The sequence below is a fragment of the Saccopteryx leptura genome, chromosome 5 (genome assembly GCF_036850995.1).
Source record: "Saccopteryx leptura isolate mSacLep1 chromosome 5, mSacLep1_pri_phased_curated, whole genome shotgun sequence".
Lineage (NCBI taxonomy): Eukaryota > Metazoa > Chordata > Mammalia > Chiroptera > Emballonuridae > Saccopteryx > Saccopteryx leptura.
In genome coordinates, this window is record NC_089507.1 from 164,424,033 (window position 1) to 164,441,093 (window position 17,061).

The following is a 17,061-nucleotide window of genomic DNA, read 5'->3' on the forward strand; positions in this document are numbered from 1 at the left end:
GTTCTGCATCTTGATTTTGATGGTAGTTACACAAATTTATAAATGTGTGATTTATTCTATGAACTTTTAATTCATGAATTCTATGAATTTTATAGCAAAAGAAAAAAAAATTATTTTACTGTATAATTTCCTATAGAAAAGCAGCTTTTTATATCATTGGCAGCACTCTCCCCCAATGAATGAATGTTGTTATTTATCAAGGATGACTATAGTAATATGCATTTAACTTTGTTACAGTTTTTAAATATTACAAATTAATTTGGGAACTTGCTCTGCTAGGTGGAAACCTACGGGTCAATGGAAAAGAAAGAGCGAGTGGAGTTTATTTTGGAGCAGATGAGGCTGTGCCTGGCTGTGAAGGATTACATCCGCACACAGATCATAAGCAAGAAGATCAACACCAAGTTTTTCCAGGAAGAAAATACAGAGGTAAGCGTATCTCTTTATATAAATTTATTCTAAAAGTGTTTGGGGGCCTGACCTGTAGTGGCACAGGGGTAAAATGGTCGACCTGAAATGCTGAGGACACTGGTTTGAAACCCCGGGCTTGCCCGGTCATGGTGCACATGGGAAGCAACTACTACCAGTTGATACTTCCCGCTCCTCCCCACCCCCTTTCTGTCTCTCTTCTCTCTCTAAAAATCAATAAATAAAATCTTTTAAAAAAAGATGTTTGGGGGGAAAACCCATAAATCTCAAGTTATTTTGTCAGTTTTTTTCCCCCCCAGAAATTAAAGTTGAAATACTATAACTTAATGATTCAGCTGGATCAACACGAGGGCTCCTATCTGTCTATTTGTAAGCACTACAGAGCGATATATGACACTCCCTGTATACAGGCAGAAAGTGAAAAGTGGCAACAGGTAAGCGTACATTCTTATACTTGACACGGGTATTTATTAGGAACAATTGCACTTTTAAATTTATTTTAAAATAATTTTAGCTTCAGTAATTACCGAATATCCCCATGAATTAGACACTCCCATGTATAAGATGCACCTTAATTTTGGGGCCTGAAATTTGGGGGGAAAAAATTGCATAAAGTTATTGAACTCAAGTTTTATTCATCATAAAATTTATACAACTCCTCATCACTGTCAAAACTCCCATCCATTAGCTTGACCTCATCTGTGTCTGATGATGAGTCACCGTCTTCGTATATTGCCTCGTCCTCAGTTCCATCTACGGTATTTGAAATGCCACAACCACTGTATAAGACACACCCAGTTTTAAGACACACCCAGTTTCCAGATTTTTTGGAAAAGGGTGTATCTTATACCTGGGGAAATATGGAATACGCAGTTTTATAATGCTGCTTGTTAATTACTGTGTTGTCAATTCAGTTTATCCTTGGTGGCTCACATGAATTGTGGGAATACTCTATTTCAGTGGTTTTCAGCCACCAAGCCATACATCATGTTGGTTAACTCTTTTTGTGGATTGGCACAAAATTTTTGGTGGAACAGCACTAGTCCACAGACCAGCAGTTGAAAAGCACTGCTCAATTATTCACCTTGAAAGAATTGTAGGATTACAATTAAAAATATGTACAGCAGGTCACTATTAGCAGAGTCTGTAAATAAAGACAGCATTACTTTGGAAAATTATTTTACAAAAACTATTTTAAATATCTTATTGGCGTTTTCCACATTTATGCTGTTAACTTGTTATAAAAACTTTTTCTTTTCAATATTTGTTTAAAAGTATAGCCCAAGTAATCTTTCAAATTAGCAAAGACTTACTACAATAATTTTATGAAAATTAAATATTACAGAAAGATACTATGAAAAGAGCAGCTTGGTAAGATTTTATGTTCTCTGAAGACTTTTGATTATAATATTTCAAATGAATATATACAGTTATTCTGTGACATTTCTGTTCCTGCTAGTTTTTAGTTTGTTTCTAATCTTGCATAAATCTGTTGTGTTGTACAACTCTCTTAGGCTCTGAAAAGTGTTGTCCTATATGTTATCTTGGCTCCTTTTGATAATGAACAGTCAGATTTGGTCCACCGAATAAGTGGTGACAAGAAGTTAGAAGAGATTCCTAAATATAAGTAAGTACTTTTATAATTATTTTAGTATGCCTCCATAGAAGCACCATTTTGAAAGAAAATTAGTTAAGTGTACACTTCTTAATTGGTTGTTGATAGATTGTATTAGAGAATAAAACTAGAGATGATAATGACTTTTTTTTTTATCCTTCTGCATTAGAAATTAATGTAGCCTGACTTGGCAGTGGTGCAGTGGATAGAGCGTCGGACTGGGATGCCAAGGACCCAGGTTCGAGACCCCAAGGTTGCCAGCTTGAGCGCGGGCTCACCTGGTTTGAGCAAAAGCTCACTAGCTTGGACCCAAGGTCGCTGGCTGGAGCAAGGGGTTACTCGGTCTGCTGAAGGCCCGCGGTCAAGGCACATATGAGAAAGCAATCAATGAACAACTAAAGTGCCACAATGAAAAACTGATGATTGATGCTTCTTATCTCTCTCTGTTCCTGTCTTTCTGTCCCTATCTATCCCTCTCTCTGACTCTCTCTCTCTGTCCCTGTCTATCCCTCTGCCTCTGTAAAAAAAGAAAAAAAAGAGAGAAATTAATGTAATGAGATTATTACACACTTTATTCTAAATTGCTTCTCAAGGTTTTTTTTTTTTTTTAAAGAGACAGAGAGTGAGTCAGAGAGGGGGATAGACAGGGACAGACAGGAACGGAGAGAGATGAGAAGCATCAATCATTAGTTTTTCATTGCGTGTTGCAACAGCTTAGTTGTTCATTGATTGCTTTCTCATATGTGCCTTGACCACGGGCCTTCAGCAGACCGAGCAGCCCCTTGCTGGAGCCAGCGACCTTGGGTTCAAGCTGGTGGGCTTTTGCTCAAACCAGATGAGCCCGCGCTCAAGCCAGCGACCTCGGGGTCTCGAACCTGGGTCCTCTGCATCCCAGTCCGACGCTCTATCCACTGCTCCACCGCCTGGTCAGGCTCAAGTAGAAGTTTTAAGCTAATTTTATCAGCATTTGTTTAACTATTTAATGAAGTTTTATCATTAGTAATTAGGGGCTTTGTGATTTTCAGAAGTACATACTTTTGAAAATCTAATGTATAAAACACATACATTTCATCGTATTCATAATGGCCATTTTTGAAGCTATTTTTAATCTCATTGAAAGTTTATAGCAATTAGTTCAGAGATTGGCATGTACAATGTAGAGAGAGCTGAATATTAAGCATGGGGATGCTGTTTTCAGAATTACCATGGGGGCCTGACCTGTGGTGGCGCAGTGGATAAAGCGTCGACCTGGAAATGCTGAGGTCGCCGGTTTGAAACCCTGGGCTTGCCTGGTCAAGGCACATATGGGAGTTGATGCTTCCAGCTCCTCCCCCCTGTCTCTCTCTCTCCTCTCTCTCTCTCTCTCTCTCTCTCTAAAAATGAATAAATAAAATAAATTAAATTAAATTAAAAAAAAAAAAAAAAGAATTACCATGGGGAAAATGGTGGCAATATTGGTAACATTAGTAGTAGTCCACATGGTTTATATTCTGCAAATAAAATTTTATAAAAAGCAGTCTTTGTTGATATTTAAAATGTGCCATTAAATTGAATGAAAGTTGTTTTACAGATTTGTAATACTAGTGTTTTATACCATTTATAGGGATCTTTTAAAGCTTTTTACCACAATGGAGTTGATGCGTTGGTCCACACTTGTTGAAGACTATGGAATGGAATTAAGAAAAGGTTCTGTGGAGAGTCCTGCAACTGATGTTTTTGGTTATACAGAAGAAGGTGAAAAAAGGTGGAAAGACTTGAAGAACAGAGTTGTTGAACATGTAAGAATCTGGCACAGTAGAGATGGTAGTTCAGATGTTTATTGGCAATTTTTGAACCAAAACTCAGCAAATTTGAGCATCAACTTTTATTTTTTTTTGTTTGATAATCAAATGTGTTAACATGCTCATTTTTTTTTTTTGGTTTTTTTATATTTTATTTATTGATTTTTAACGAGAGAGGAAAGAGAGAGAAGGAGAGAGAGGGAGAGAGAGAGAAGGGGGAGGAGCAGGAAGCATCAACTCCCATATGTGCTTGACCAGGCAAGCCCAAGGTTTCGAACTGGCAACCTCAGTATTCTAGGTCGACGCTTTATCCCACTGCGCCACCACAGGTCAGGCAACATGCTCATTTTGAGAGGACCTTTCAAGAATCAAAAATTCTATAGCACATTTAACAAAAGGAATTTTTTAATGTGAAGGATAATGGGAATGGAGAGAGTGTTTTCTTTTTTTTTTAATATTTTATTTATTCCTTTTAGAAAGGAGAGAGAAAGGGGTGGGGGCAAGAGCAGGAAGCATCAACCTTCCCATATGTGCCTTGACCAGGCAAGTCCAGAGCTTTAAACCAGTGACCTCAGCATTCTAGGTTGACTCTTTATCCACTGCACCACCGTTAACATATCTTAAACCTGACCTTTTGATCCTCCTGGTGTCTCTATGAATTGAATTATGTCAGTATTCATTCATAAAATAAACACATTTTATTAGTGCCAGACAGACACTATAAAGTGCTGAGATACATGGGAGAATAAGACATGTTCTTTACCTTCAGAAAGTTTAAAAATACACTATGGAGAAGGTACATTTATAAATAAAAACATTATAGATATTATGGTAAAAGGGACATGGGGTCCGTGGGTTACAACAGTCTCGACATATGTTGTTTCGAGTTTATGACGCACACTCCCCTGAAAACTTTGAGGCGTGAGTGTGTTGGCTTACGCCATTAGTGTCATACTTACAGACTACGTGGGTGAACTAGTTTGGCTTTGCGTGGCAGGAAAATAGGCAGTACAGTTTGCAGTGCCTTATGTCCTTTTCCTTTTTCTGTGGCTTTGTTGTGTTTTTATATTCTAGATTATCATTTTACAACTGTGTTAGGATAGGTAAGTGACTAAGGCTAGGGTGTATTTCAGCTTACACCAAAATTTGGGTTTCATCATTGTCATATGAATGGAACTGTCGTAACCCTAAGACCCCCTCCCTGTATGTGGAGTAGAGGGGAACATGAGGAGAGAGTTGATTGGTTCTGCTTGGAAAAATGGTCAGGCTAGATACATAGGAATTGATGGAGGAGGTAAGATTTGTAAGAAGAGTATGTAGTAGCAGGTAGAAAAGGGAAAGCAGTCCATTTAGGCAGATGGGATAGTCTTAACAAGGGTGTGAAGGCAGAGCCTGATCAGGCGGTGGCGCAGTGGATAGAGCATCATATTGTAACGTGGAGGACCCAGGTTCGAAACCCCAAGGTCACTGGCTTGAGCGCTGGCTCATCTGGCTTGAGTGCAGGCTCAACAGCTTGAGCACGGGGTCGCTAGCTTGAGTGTGGGATCATAGACATGACCCCATGGTCACTGGCATGAAGCCCAAGATTGCTGGCTTGAACCCAAGGTCTCTGGCTTGAGTAAGGGGTCACTTGCTCTGCTGTAGCCCCATGGTCAGGTACATATGAGAAAGCAGTCAGTGAACAACTAAGGAGCTGCAACAAAGAATTGATTCTTCTCATCTCCCTTCCTTCCTATCTGTCCCTGTCTGTTCCTCTCTCTATCTCTCTGTGTCTGTTAAAAAAAAAAAAATAAGGTGGTATAGGGGCACAAACCAGCAGAAGAACATAGGGACCTCCAACAAAAAGGCTCAGTGAGAAAATTGTAGAAAGGGTCTGGATTATAACAAAGTTTGTGCACCCAGTGGTGAAGACATCTGAGAGGATAATGACCAGGCCTGTGTTTTACAAAGGTTCCTCTGGGAATAAGTGTGAAAAATGTATTTAGAGAGATTAAAAAGAGGCCCTGGCTGGTTGGCTCAGTGGTAGAGTGTTGGCCTGGCGTGCAGGAGTCCCGGGTTCGATTCCCGGCCAGGGCACACAGGAGAGGCCCCCATCTGCTTCTCTACCTCTTCCCCTCTCCTTCCTCTCTGTCTCTCTCTTCCCCTCCCACAGCCGAGACTCCATTGGAGCAAAGTTGGCCCGGGCGCTGAGGATAGGGCCTCTGCCTCAGGCGCTAGAATGGCTCTGGTTGCAACAGAGCAATGCCCCAGATGGGCAGAGCATCGCCCCCTGGTGGGCATGCCGGGTGAATCCCGGTCGGGCGCATAGGGGAGTCTGTCTGACTGTCTCCCCATTTCCAACTTCGGGGAAAAAAAAATAGAGAGATAAAAGACTGGAGATGAGAAGGCTAGTTAAGTGAGGGGCTATATCAGCCTGAATTAAGGCAGTATCTGAAGTATTGTAGAAGAACTGATGGAATAGACTGACTGGTGGTGGCACAGTAGATAGAGCATTGACCCGAGACGCTGAGGACCCAGGTTTGAAACCCTGAGATCAGCAGCTTGAGCACGGACTCATCCAGCTTGGTTGCAAGCTTGCCATGGGGTTGCCGACTAGAGCACAGGATCAGCTACATGGACCCAAGACCTCTGGCTTGATCAAGGGGTTACAGGCTTGGGTTGAGACCCCCACCCCATTAAGGCATGTATGAGAATTTATCAATGAACAACTAAAGTGACATAACTATGAGTTGATGCGCCTCATCTCTCACTCCCCCCCCCAAAAAAAGAGAAATTAAGATAAGCCTTTATTTTAACTATATATATTTTAAGGGAGTTGTGGAGAATACTGAAAATATGTTGCAAATAACTGCAGAAACCAAAATATCTAAATATTTAGTTTTGTTGAAGTTTTGTTTATTTATTTTAAGTGAGAGCAGGAGAGGCAGATAGACAGACTCCCACATTTGCCCTGATGGGAATCCACCCAGCAAGCCCCCTATGGGGCAATTATCTACCCATGTGGGGCGTTGCTCTGTTGCTCAGCAACTGAACTATTTTTAGCACCTGACACAGCTCACTGGAGGAAATCTCAACTGCTGGAGCCAACTTGCTCGAATCAAGCCATTGCTGTGGGAGTGGCAGAGAGAGAGAGAAGGTGGAGGTGTGGAGAAGAAGATAGTTGCTTCTCCTGTTAACCCTGAACAGGAATTAAACCCAGGACTTTCACAGGCTGGGCCAATGCTCTACCGCTGAGCCAACCAGCCAGGGCCTATTTATTTTTATGGATTGATTTTTGGAGAGAGAGAAAGGAGGGAGAGAGAGAAACATCAATTTGTTGTTTCATTTATTTACATATTCATTGGTTGACTTTTTTTGTTTGTGTGAGGGAGAGAGTCAGGAAGGGAGAGAGATGGGAAGTATCAACTCATAGTTGTGCCTTGACTGGTGGGCTGAAGCCAAGCCAGCGACCTTGGGTTTCCAGAGAGCAATCTTTGGGGTTAAGGCAGCAACTATGGGATCATGTTGGTGATCCCATGCTCAGGTTAGTGACCCCACACTCAAGCTGGTGAGCCTGTGCTCAAGCAGGCAACTATAGGGTTTCGAACTTGGGACCTTAGCATCTTAAGTTGATGCTCTCTCCACTGCACCACCAATGGCTAGGCCATTTGTTGACTCTTGTATGTGTCCTAATTGAAGTCAAATCCACGACCTTGGCGTATTGGGATGATCCTCTAACCAACTGAGCTATCTGTCTAGGGTGTTACTGAAGTTTAGAACCAGCATCATTCCAGTGATGGGTTATGCAAAAAATAAAAGCTCTGAATTTGACATTTTATTTTTTATTTTTTTTAATTTTTATTTTATTTTTTTACAGAGACAGAGAGAGAGAGAGACTCAGAGTGAGGGATAGACAGGGACAGACAGGAACGGAGAGATGAGAAGCATCAATCATCCGTTTTTTGTTGTGACACCTTAGTTGTTCATTGATTGCTTTCTCATATGTGCCTTGACTGCAGGCCTTCAGCAGACTGAGTAACCCCTTGCTCCAGCCAGCGACCTTGGGTTCAAGCTGGTGAATTTTTGCTCAAACCAGATGAGCCCACGCTCAAGCTGGTGACCTTGGGGTCTCGAACCTGGGTCTTCCTCATCCCAGTCTGACACTCTAACCACTGCGCCACCGCCTGGTCAGGCTGGATTTGACATTTTAAGTAAACCTGTTTGGATATGAAAACAAATGAACTTTTTAGCCTTCCTGACAGCTGTTGTCTGTCCTCTTTGCCACTCTCCTCTCTCCAGAATATTAGAATAATGGCCAAATATTACACGAGGATAACAATGAAGAGGATGGCACAGCTTCTGGATCTGTCTGTTGACGTAAGTAGTAAATATAATTGAGTTACTTGTAGCCATTCATTTTGAGTATCACTCAACTTATAAAAACTGAGTGAGAAAATCAGTTTTGTTTTATTTTCAGTTTAGGTCATAGTTTCCTCAAGCTATCTTAAGTACCAGAAAATAGCCTAAGTATCAGTTGAGTATATGTGCTGCCGAAACGAGTACCTAAATATCAGTTTATAGTTGTATTAATATTATTTTTACTAGTTAAAATCTTCACTTAAATATGTTAGTTTTCCATTAATTATTTGAAGTTCAAGGTATATATTCTATAATAAGTATGTTTAGGTACCCAAAAGTGAACTGGAAATAAACATGAGAGACTTAACTGCAGTTCACATGAAAAGGTCCCAGGATGTGTTAGAGAGGTTTTGTATTCAGATCTGGGTTTCATGTTGTTAAAATGGACAACACCAAAGACATGGCAGGTGAGAAATGTATACTAATGGTCTGTAAAGCCATTTCTATTATAGAAGTAGCTACTACAATTTAGCTGAAAAGGAATCATGGAAGATTAGAAGGCTTGATCCTTGGTGAGTTCCTTAGCTCTTCTCATATCTGGATTAGGGTACCAGAGTCCTTAGAAACAAAGTGCCTTGTCCATGGCTACATAGTTGTCAAGTAGCAGAGCATATATTTTAACTCAGCATTTCTGGAAACAAAGTGACTATATAACCCTGCCTTTTAGGAGGAAGCATCCTAGAAAAAAGAGCACATTGAGTTGCTGTTGGTGGCAGGCTCTCCGTAGGACCAGTAGTGTTAGGTTTGCAGGGAAAGAGATTTAGACTTGCCCCTGCTTCTGAGTGCACTCAGAATATATTCATTGCCTATGCTTTCAATAAAATAAGTACATTATTGCAGGAAATGAGTAGTTGCTAACTAATAGTAATGAATTTTAGCCCTGTGTATTCCTTTAAAAAAAATTTTTTTTTACTTATTTTAAAGAGAGGAGACAGAAAGAAATGGGGCGGGAGGGGGGGGGTATCAACTACATGTGCCTTGATGAGACAAGCCTGGAGTTTTGAACTGGCAACCTCACCATTCCAGGTTGACACTCTTGTCTACCATGCCACTACAGGCAGCCTTGCATATTCTTTTTTTTTTTTTGTGACAGAGTCAGAGAGGGAGACAGGGACAGACAGGAAGGGAGAGAGATGAGAAGCATCAACTCTTTGTTGCGGCCCCTTAGTCTCCTTAGTTCATTGATTGCTTTCTCATATGTGCCTTGACTGGGAGGCTATAGCAGAGCGAGTGACCCTTGCTCAAGCCAGTGACCTTTGGGCTCAAGCCAGTGACCCTGTACTCAAGCTGGTAACCTCGGGGTCTCGAACCTGGTCTTTGTGTCTCACTCCAACATTCTATCCACTGCGCTAATGTCTGGTCAGGTAGCCCTGCATATTCTTGAATGAAGAGTTTCGACAATGCTTTCTTTAAATTCTGTTTATTATCTATAATTATCCGATTCTGATCCAATTTGTCTTTCTCTCTTGCAGGAGTCAGAGGCTTTTCTCTCGAATCTCGTAGTAAACAAGACCATCTTTGCTAAAGTAGACAGGTTGGCAGGAATTATCAACTTCCAGAGACCCAAGGATCCCAATAATTTATTAAATGACTGGTCTCAGAAACTGAACTCATTGATGTCTCTAGTTAACAAGACCACGCACCTCATAGCCAAAGAGGAGATGGTCCATAATCTGCAATGAGGGCCGCCGCCCTTAGCGCTTTTAGAGAAGAGTTAAAATTGGAAGTCATTAAAAAAAAAAGACTGTTATGGTGTATATGATGGTTTTTTGTCCTATTCTCAGCTCCTTTGTCTAACATTTAAAATACAGTGAATATGTTTGAGGCCCCTTTCAACCTTTCACCTTCCTGATTTCATTGTTAACTTTTCATTTGCAATTGGTACAGAAATATAATACATTTCTATTGTCCGAGTGCTCAAAAAATTGTCATAATTTACCCAAATGTTTTTTTACCCAAATGTTATCATTTGAAACCTTTTTGAGCGATTATTTGTTCTCATTCAGCTAACAACCACAATTATAATAAAAGCAGTATATGCAAGTTTATTTTCTATGGTTACCTGTTTTCTGAACATTTTATGGGGTAGTGATTTAAGTGTTTTTTAAATAAATTTTGTTGTAAGTCTATGAATTATTTAGTAGAACTTTAAAAGCAACAAGGAACACATAAGAACATTTGGGGTAGAGTTGCGATTTGTGAAGGATTGTGTTTTAGTATTGAGGCAGCAGGTCTCAAGACTGAGTATATATATGGAGGAGCTATCTGGTAGGCTCTAGACTGTGTGTGTGTGTGTGTGTGTGTGTGTGTGTGTGTGTGTCACACTGGTTTCAATCATAATAGCTTATTTTTACCCCTGTCCCCTGACTGACCAGTTGAACAAAAACCAAGTGATGTTGTGTTGGCACAATTTAGCACACAAAGTCATTTTTATAAGACTTTGTGGCTATAACTTCTAGGTCTGATTACATCATTAATGCTCCAAATTTATTATCTTATTATAGAAACTTGAGTTCCTTTGAACACTGTGCTGTGTAACAGCCTAAAATGCTTTAAAAATGATCCCCCAAAAGATCTAAGATTATACTCTCTTATAAATGGTATAGTACTAACTTTTTTTTTTCCTTCAGAATTAAAAGTAGTTTTACTGTCAAAAAGAACATCTGAGCGCAGTTAACATGAACAAGTTTTGGAAGTTTTAAAAATCTGATTTATTTCAGAGAAAATAGGCAAATGAAACTATGTAAGAAGGTTATTTAAAATGTTTAATTGAAGAAAGTATGAGGTCTGCTTTTGCAAAAATACAAATGTAGAAAGAGGGAAAACATTCTGGAAACATCATTTCTCATAATTCATTTTCCATATAATGGCCACTAAATTGTCATATTTCAGGATCCCATGGCTAGAGACAATTGTGAGACCTCCACTATTTATGCTGAGTCATTGTGAGTAATATTATAGTATTAATCTAATTTTATTCTTTAGAAATTTAATGTATTGGTCACATTAATAATATCAACATCTGCTATCACTTTTCTTTAAAAACTAACCAAAAATGTGGCAAGTTCAGAAACATTAGTTCACACTAGCAGTAACAATATGGTTTTAATTTTTTTTTAATGAAAAGAATAGAAAATATTATTTTGCAATGTTAATTTGTAAATCGAATCAGAGCTAATTTGAATTTAGCTTTTCATTAACTTCCTAGGGATTTATTCCCTTTGTATATGCCAAGCCTAGACTGTTTAGCCAAGTATCTTGCTGTAAAGACCTGAAATGCTCCTCTTTGGTCTTTATTCAACGCGCTCAACTAAGCTCTATATATTCTCTTTTGCTGCTGTTTGTAATTGTGTTCCAGGGACCCAGTCCCATTTGACTAATCATCCATTTCTTGTTTTTTTCTGTCTAAGCAAATTTAAGAATTATTAACCGACTTCTTAGTGTTACAAAGAACAATCTACTAGCCTAGAGCGGTAAAATCTGAGATTTTTTTTAAACCTAAGATCCTGTCTTAAATTTCAGACCCAAAGTGGGCATTCATGGAAAGCAGAGAACACTGTATTTTAAGGGTGGAGAAGATAACACTTGACTCACGATCATTTTCACCAGGTTGTTAGTGAAGAGGAGAGGTGGTGAGCTTCTGGGTTCTGTTTTTGTTTTTTTATTGTTTTAAGTGAAACACTTTTATTCTTTTATTTCTATATAACATGTTTTTAGTGTTCAATAGCTATTTCTGTAATTATCCTCGATTTCCTTGTGCTTATTACTGAATCATTGAAAAATTAATCTTTAATATTCATACTGTTTCATTCTATCTCTTACAAGTGTTAAAGTACCTATTCTAACTTGTTTTCAGCTCCTGGACATAGCTGCAATGAAAGCACTAATTTGTGAATATTTAAGAAAACCTAGAGAATAAACCGATACTTTAAAAGGTTATTTCTCTTTTTAATTCTCTTACTATTTTAAAACAAACAAAAAGCTATGGATAATTTTCATTTTTCTTTCAAAAATCATGTTATCTCTATAAACCTTAAGTAGTGGGAAAACATTTTGCACATTAGTTTAAAAAGTCAACTGGTTGGCTTCCCCCCGCCCCCTGAAATCTTTCTAATTTGGGATTAGTGACAGGCCTGCCTACTTGTTCTCTTGACCAGTGGTTGTCCAACTTGGTGCACATCATCATCACCTGCAGGACTTGTTACAACCAGATTGCCTGGCCCCAGCCCAGAGTTTCTAGTCCAGTAGGTCTGAGATGGGGCTCAAAGATTTTCTTTTTTTTTTTTTTTTTTTTTTTTTTTGGCATTTTCTTTTTTTTTTTTTTTACTTCTTTTTTTTTAAAATTATTTATTTATTTATTTATTCATTTTAGAAAGGAGAGAGAGGGAGAGAGAGAGAGAGAGAGAGAGGAGACAGAAAGAGAAGGGGGGGGAGGAGCAGGAAGCATCAACTCCCACATGTGCCTTGACCAGGCAAGCCCAGGGTTTCGAACCGGCGACCTCAGCATTTCCAGGTCAACGCTTTACCCACTGCGCCACCACAGGTCAGGCAAAGATTTTCATTTCTTACAAGTTCTTGAGTCATGGGAGTGGCTGATTCATGAACTATACTTTGAAAACTACCTTTTTTTTAGTTGACCTAGAGCAGGGGTCAGGAACCTTTTTGGCTGAGAGAGCCATGAACGCCACATATTTTAAAATGTAATTCTGTGAGAGCCATACTATGACCCGTGTACATTATGCATTATCCAATAAAAATTTGGTGGTATCCTGGAGGACAGCTGTGATTGGCTCCAGCCACCCACAACCATGAACATGAGCAGTAGGAAATGAATGGATTGTAATACATGAGAATGTTTTATATCTTTTTAAAATTTATTTTTTATTTTTATTTATTCATTTTAGAGAGGAGAGAGAGAAGGGGGAAGGAGCAGGAAGCATCAACTCCCATATGTGCCTTGACTGTTCAGGTCCAGGGTTTCAAACTGGCAACCTCAGTGTTTCCAGGTCAACACTTCATCCACTGCACCACTACTGGTCAGGCATGTTTTATTTATTTATTTATTTTAATTTTTATTTATTTTTTACAGAGACAGAGAGTAAGTCAGAGAGAGGGATAGACAGGGACAGACAGACAGGAATGGAGAGAGATGAGAAGCATCAATCATTAGTTTTTCATTGCGCGTTGCAACACCTTAGTTGTTCATTAATTGCTTTCTCATATGTGCCTTGACCGCGGGCCTTCAGCAGACCGAATAACCCCTTGCTGGAACCAGCGACCTTGGGTTCAAGCTGGTAGGCTTTTTCCTCAAACTAGATGAGCCCGCACTCAAGCTGGCGACCTCGGGGTCTTGAACCTGGGTCCTCTGCATCCCAGTCCGATGCTCTATCCACTGCGCCACCGCCTGGTCAGGCATGTTTTATATTTTTAATGTTATTTTTTTTATTATTAAAGATTTGTCTGCGAGCCAGATGCAGCCATCAAAAGAGCCACATCTGGCTCGCGATCCCTAGGTTCCCAACCCTGCCCTAGTGACACAGAAACAATCTGTTCCTGTATGTGCCCTGGCTGGGGATTGAATCTACAACCTTTGTGTGTTAGGACAATGCTCTAACCAACTGAGCTGTCCAGCCAGAGCAAGAACCACCCCTCTCGACAACACTTGGAATAAATGCTAGAAAAGAACTATGTTGGGTTTTTTAAAATATTTTTTCTGAGAAAAAATACTGAGTGAACATGGACATCTGTAAAGTTAGGATCGTTGTACCGCATGATGCTTATCCAGTGTTTTTATTTTTGAGTCCAGTGATTTGAAAGTCTGGTTTTATATGTCCCCTGATATGTAGAGAAATTATCTCACTTTTTCAGTGGCTATACTCCAGTGCCCCAAACTTGAAGCTTGATAATTACTATGTTGAAAGAATCGAATGGCATCTCTTGAGAATTGTAAAAGTTCCATCATCTTGCTATATTCTCTACAAGTTGGAGAGCCCTGTTTATGTTTTCCCAGCCCCCAATAAGTTTTACGTTCTCTCTCTGAATTTGCCTACTCTAGATATTTCATATAAGTAGAATCATACAATGTTTGTCCTTTCTTTGTTGATCAAGCTACCCAAAAGAAAATTACATAGAGCAACCGTGACATACCGAGCAAGTCAGTCTCATACTATTCATCACCAGAACACTGCAGCCCGGTGTAAACAGTTTCAACTTTCTTGGGAAGTAGCAAGTCAGATTGGGAAATCCTGTCCAAGGGGTCCTATACTGCCCCTTCATTTAGAGTTAACCCTCAAGGACCCCTACCAGGACAACTTTGGCAGAGGGATGTTACTCATATACCTTCATTTGGCAAACAGTCGTATGTCCACATTACAGTGGATACATATTCCGGATCTATAGTAACCTCTGTCAGAACAGAAGAGGCTGCTAAGCATGTTATAGCTCATTGTCTGTATGCATTGTTCTATTACTGGATTTCCTAAACTGGCTAAACTGAAAATGCTCCTGCATATGGAGCAAAAGCATTCACTGTATGTTGTCATGCTTACAATCTTTAAAGTTAAGGTATTATTTAAGTGTACTCAGCAAACATTTTAAGGTCAATTTTAAAAAAATATTTTTTTTTAAAGGGGGTAGTCATATCCTGGAACTCCTACGGGTCTACCATATCATACTTTTTACTTAAAAAAAAAAAAAATTTACATTTCTTTTGAATGCTGATGAACAGGAGACACCAAATCTTTTTCGCCTGCAAACTACTACCTTTATTAGATCCAGCTAATAACACTGTTTTGTCTTTTTCCAAATAGCTCCAGATATATGGAAAAGATTTATATAGGCAGATGGGGATCCTCAAACCCCTCAGCAAGATCTTCTGAGCATGGCTTTTAAGATACCTAGAGGCAGAAAAAACCCAATAGAGATCAGGGGAACTACCAGCTTTTAGGATACACCCTTAAAGGCTCCAATGCCCCAAAGGGGTCTCATAGGATGCCATCTGGATCCTGCTTCAATAGTGGAAAGGAAGGTCATTGAGCTAAAGCCTGCCAGGCTTACATGCCTCTGCTGTGAGGAAACAGGGACACTGGAAGGTAGAATTCCCCCTTGCTCCTCTAAGGGAAGGTTCAGTCTCTTCCAGCCCTGCTCCAGCCACCTATGATCTAACTTTGCCCAGAAAGCTGGGGTTAGCCACTGAAGGCTGAAGGTGCCCAGGGCCGTCAGCCCCATCTACAACACTGTGGACGAGCCTAGGGTATTTCTTCCAAGAAGCAGGTAAACTGATCTCATTTGCACAAGGGCCACTTAACTATGTTTTGCCTGAATAGTCAGGTTTTTTATTCTTCCCTCAAAGATCTCTGTTGTGGGTGTTGATAGTCCTATTTTCTGCTGCTTTGCTTAATATATAGTGTTTCCTTTATCCCTCCTACCTCAATGCCCCACTCATATTTCAGGCTGGGACCTACTCCTAATTTAGAGCTCTCTTTCCCCCTTTTGCCAACTTCTATTATGAATCTACCTTTGCCACCCAGCTGAGTGTATCCCAAGGTTCTCTTTACCACGCCATAGTTGCAGAGCTCCAGGGAAAAGCAACTTCTGTTCTCATCTCTCCAGGCAGAGGAGAACAGAAGCTCCCTCTCCACACATGCTGCATATGGCTTTTCCAGTCTACCTGAATCATTACCAGCTAGAAGCAGCAGTCATTGGGACTTGGACATGAGCTGCAAAGTATAGAATGGTGACAACTCCAGTGTCATGCGGACTTTTCCTGGATGTGGACTTTTCCTAGACTCCTGCTCCCTGTGACAGCTCCTAACAGACTGAACTGTGGTTGGGTTGCATTTTTCAGGGATTTGGCATGATGATGGGGCCAACTTGGACTTGGTGAACATGTTAAGGACACTACTCTTTTATGGATTCTTGCTGTATTGGCCAAGAGTTTGCTTAAAGGCTTTTAATCACTAAAAAAAAAAAAAAATAGAAGACTGGATAAAGAAGATGGGGCACATATACACCATGGTATACTATTCAGCTAGAAGAAATGATGACATCGGATCATTTAGAGCACAATGGTGGAATCTTGATAATATTGTGCGGAGTGAATAAGTGAATCAAAAAAACAAGAACTGGAGGATTCCATACATTGGTGGGACATAAAAACGAGACTAGGCCTGACCTGTGGTGGCGCAGTGAATAAAGCGTCGACCTGGAAATGCTGAGGTCGCCGGTTCAAAACCCTGGGCTTGCCTGGTCAAGGCACATATGGGAGTTGATGCATCCAGCTCCTCCCCCTTTCTGTCTCTCTTCTCTCTTTCTCTCTGACTCTCTCCTCCTTAAAAATGAATAAAATTAAAAAAAAAAAAAACGAGACTAAGAGACATGAACAAGAGTGTGGTGGTTAGGGGGGGTGGGGAGAGGGAAGGAGGAAGAGGGGAAGGGGGAGGGGTACAAAGAAAACTGGATAGAGGGTGATGGAGGACTATCTCTCTTTGGGTGATGGGTATGCAACAGAACTAAATGACAAGATAACCTGGAAATATTTTCTTTGAATATAAGTACCCTGATTTATTGATGTACCCCATTAAAATAAAAATTTATTTATAAAAAAAAACTTGTTCTTTGTGTCTGGCTATTTCACTTAGCATATAATGTTTTTGAGGATCATTCATGTTGTAGTATGTATCAGAACATCTCTTTGTATTATGGAATAGCATTCCATTATGTGAATAATAAATATCACATTTTGCTTATGTGTTGATAAATAAGTGTTTTTACCTTTTTAGGTATTGTCACTAGTACTATGAACATGGGTATACAAGCCCTGTTTACAATTATTTTAGT

The 17,061-nt window shown here is 39.8% G+C and overlaps 1 protein-coding gene across 1 annotated transcript in view; it reads left to right on the top strand.

Moving 5' to 3' along the window:
• Window positions 1-12,162, top strand: part of PSMD12 (proteasome 26S subunit, non-ATPase 12) — a 38,816-nt gene extending 26,654 nt beyond the window's left edge. Inside the window, exons 6-11 of the mRNA XM_066386508.1 lie at window positions 280-429; window positions 729-863; window positions 1,944-2,056; window positions 3,648-3,822; window positions 8,104-8,181; window positions 9,696-12,162. Coding sequence (XP_066242605.1) covers window positions 280-429; window positions 729-863; window positions 1,944-2,056; window positions 3,648-3,822; window positions 8,104-8,181; window positions 9,696-9,905 — 861 coding nt within the window. The 3' untranslated portion in view covers window positions 9,906-12,162. The remainder of the gene's footprint in view (window positions 1-279; window positions 430-728; window positions 864-1,943; window positions 2,057-3,647; window positions 3,823-8,103; window positions 8,182-9,695) is intronic.
• The last annotated feature ends 4,899 nt before the right edge of the window (window positions 12,163-17,061 follow it).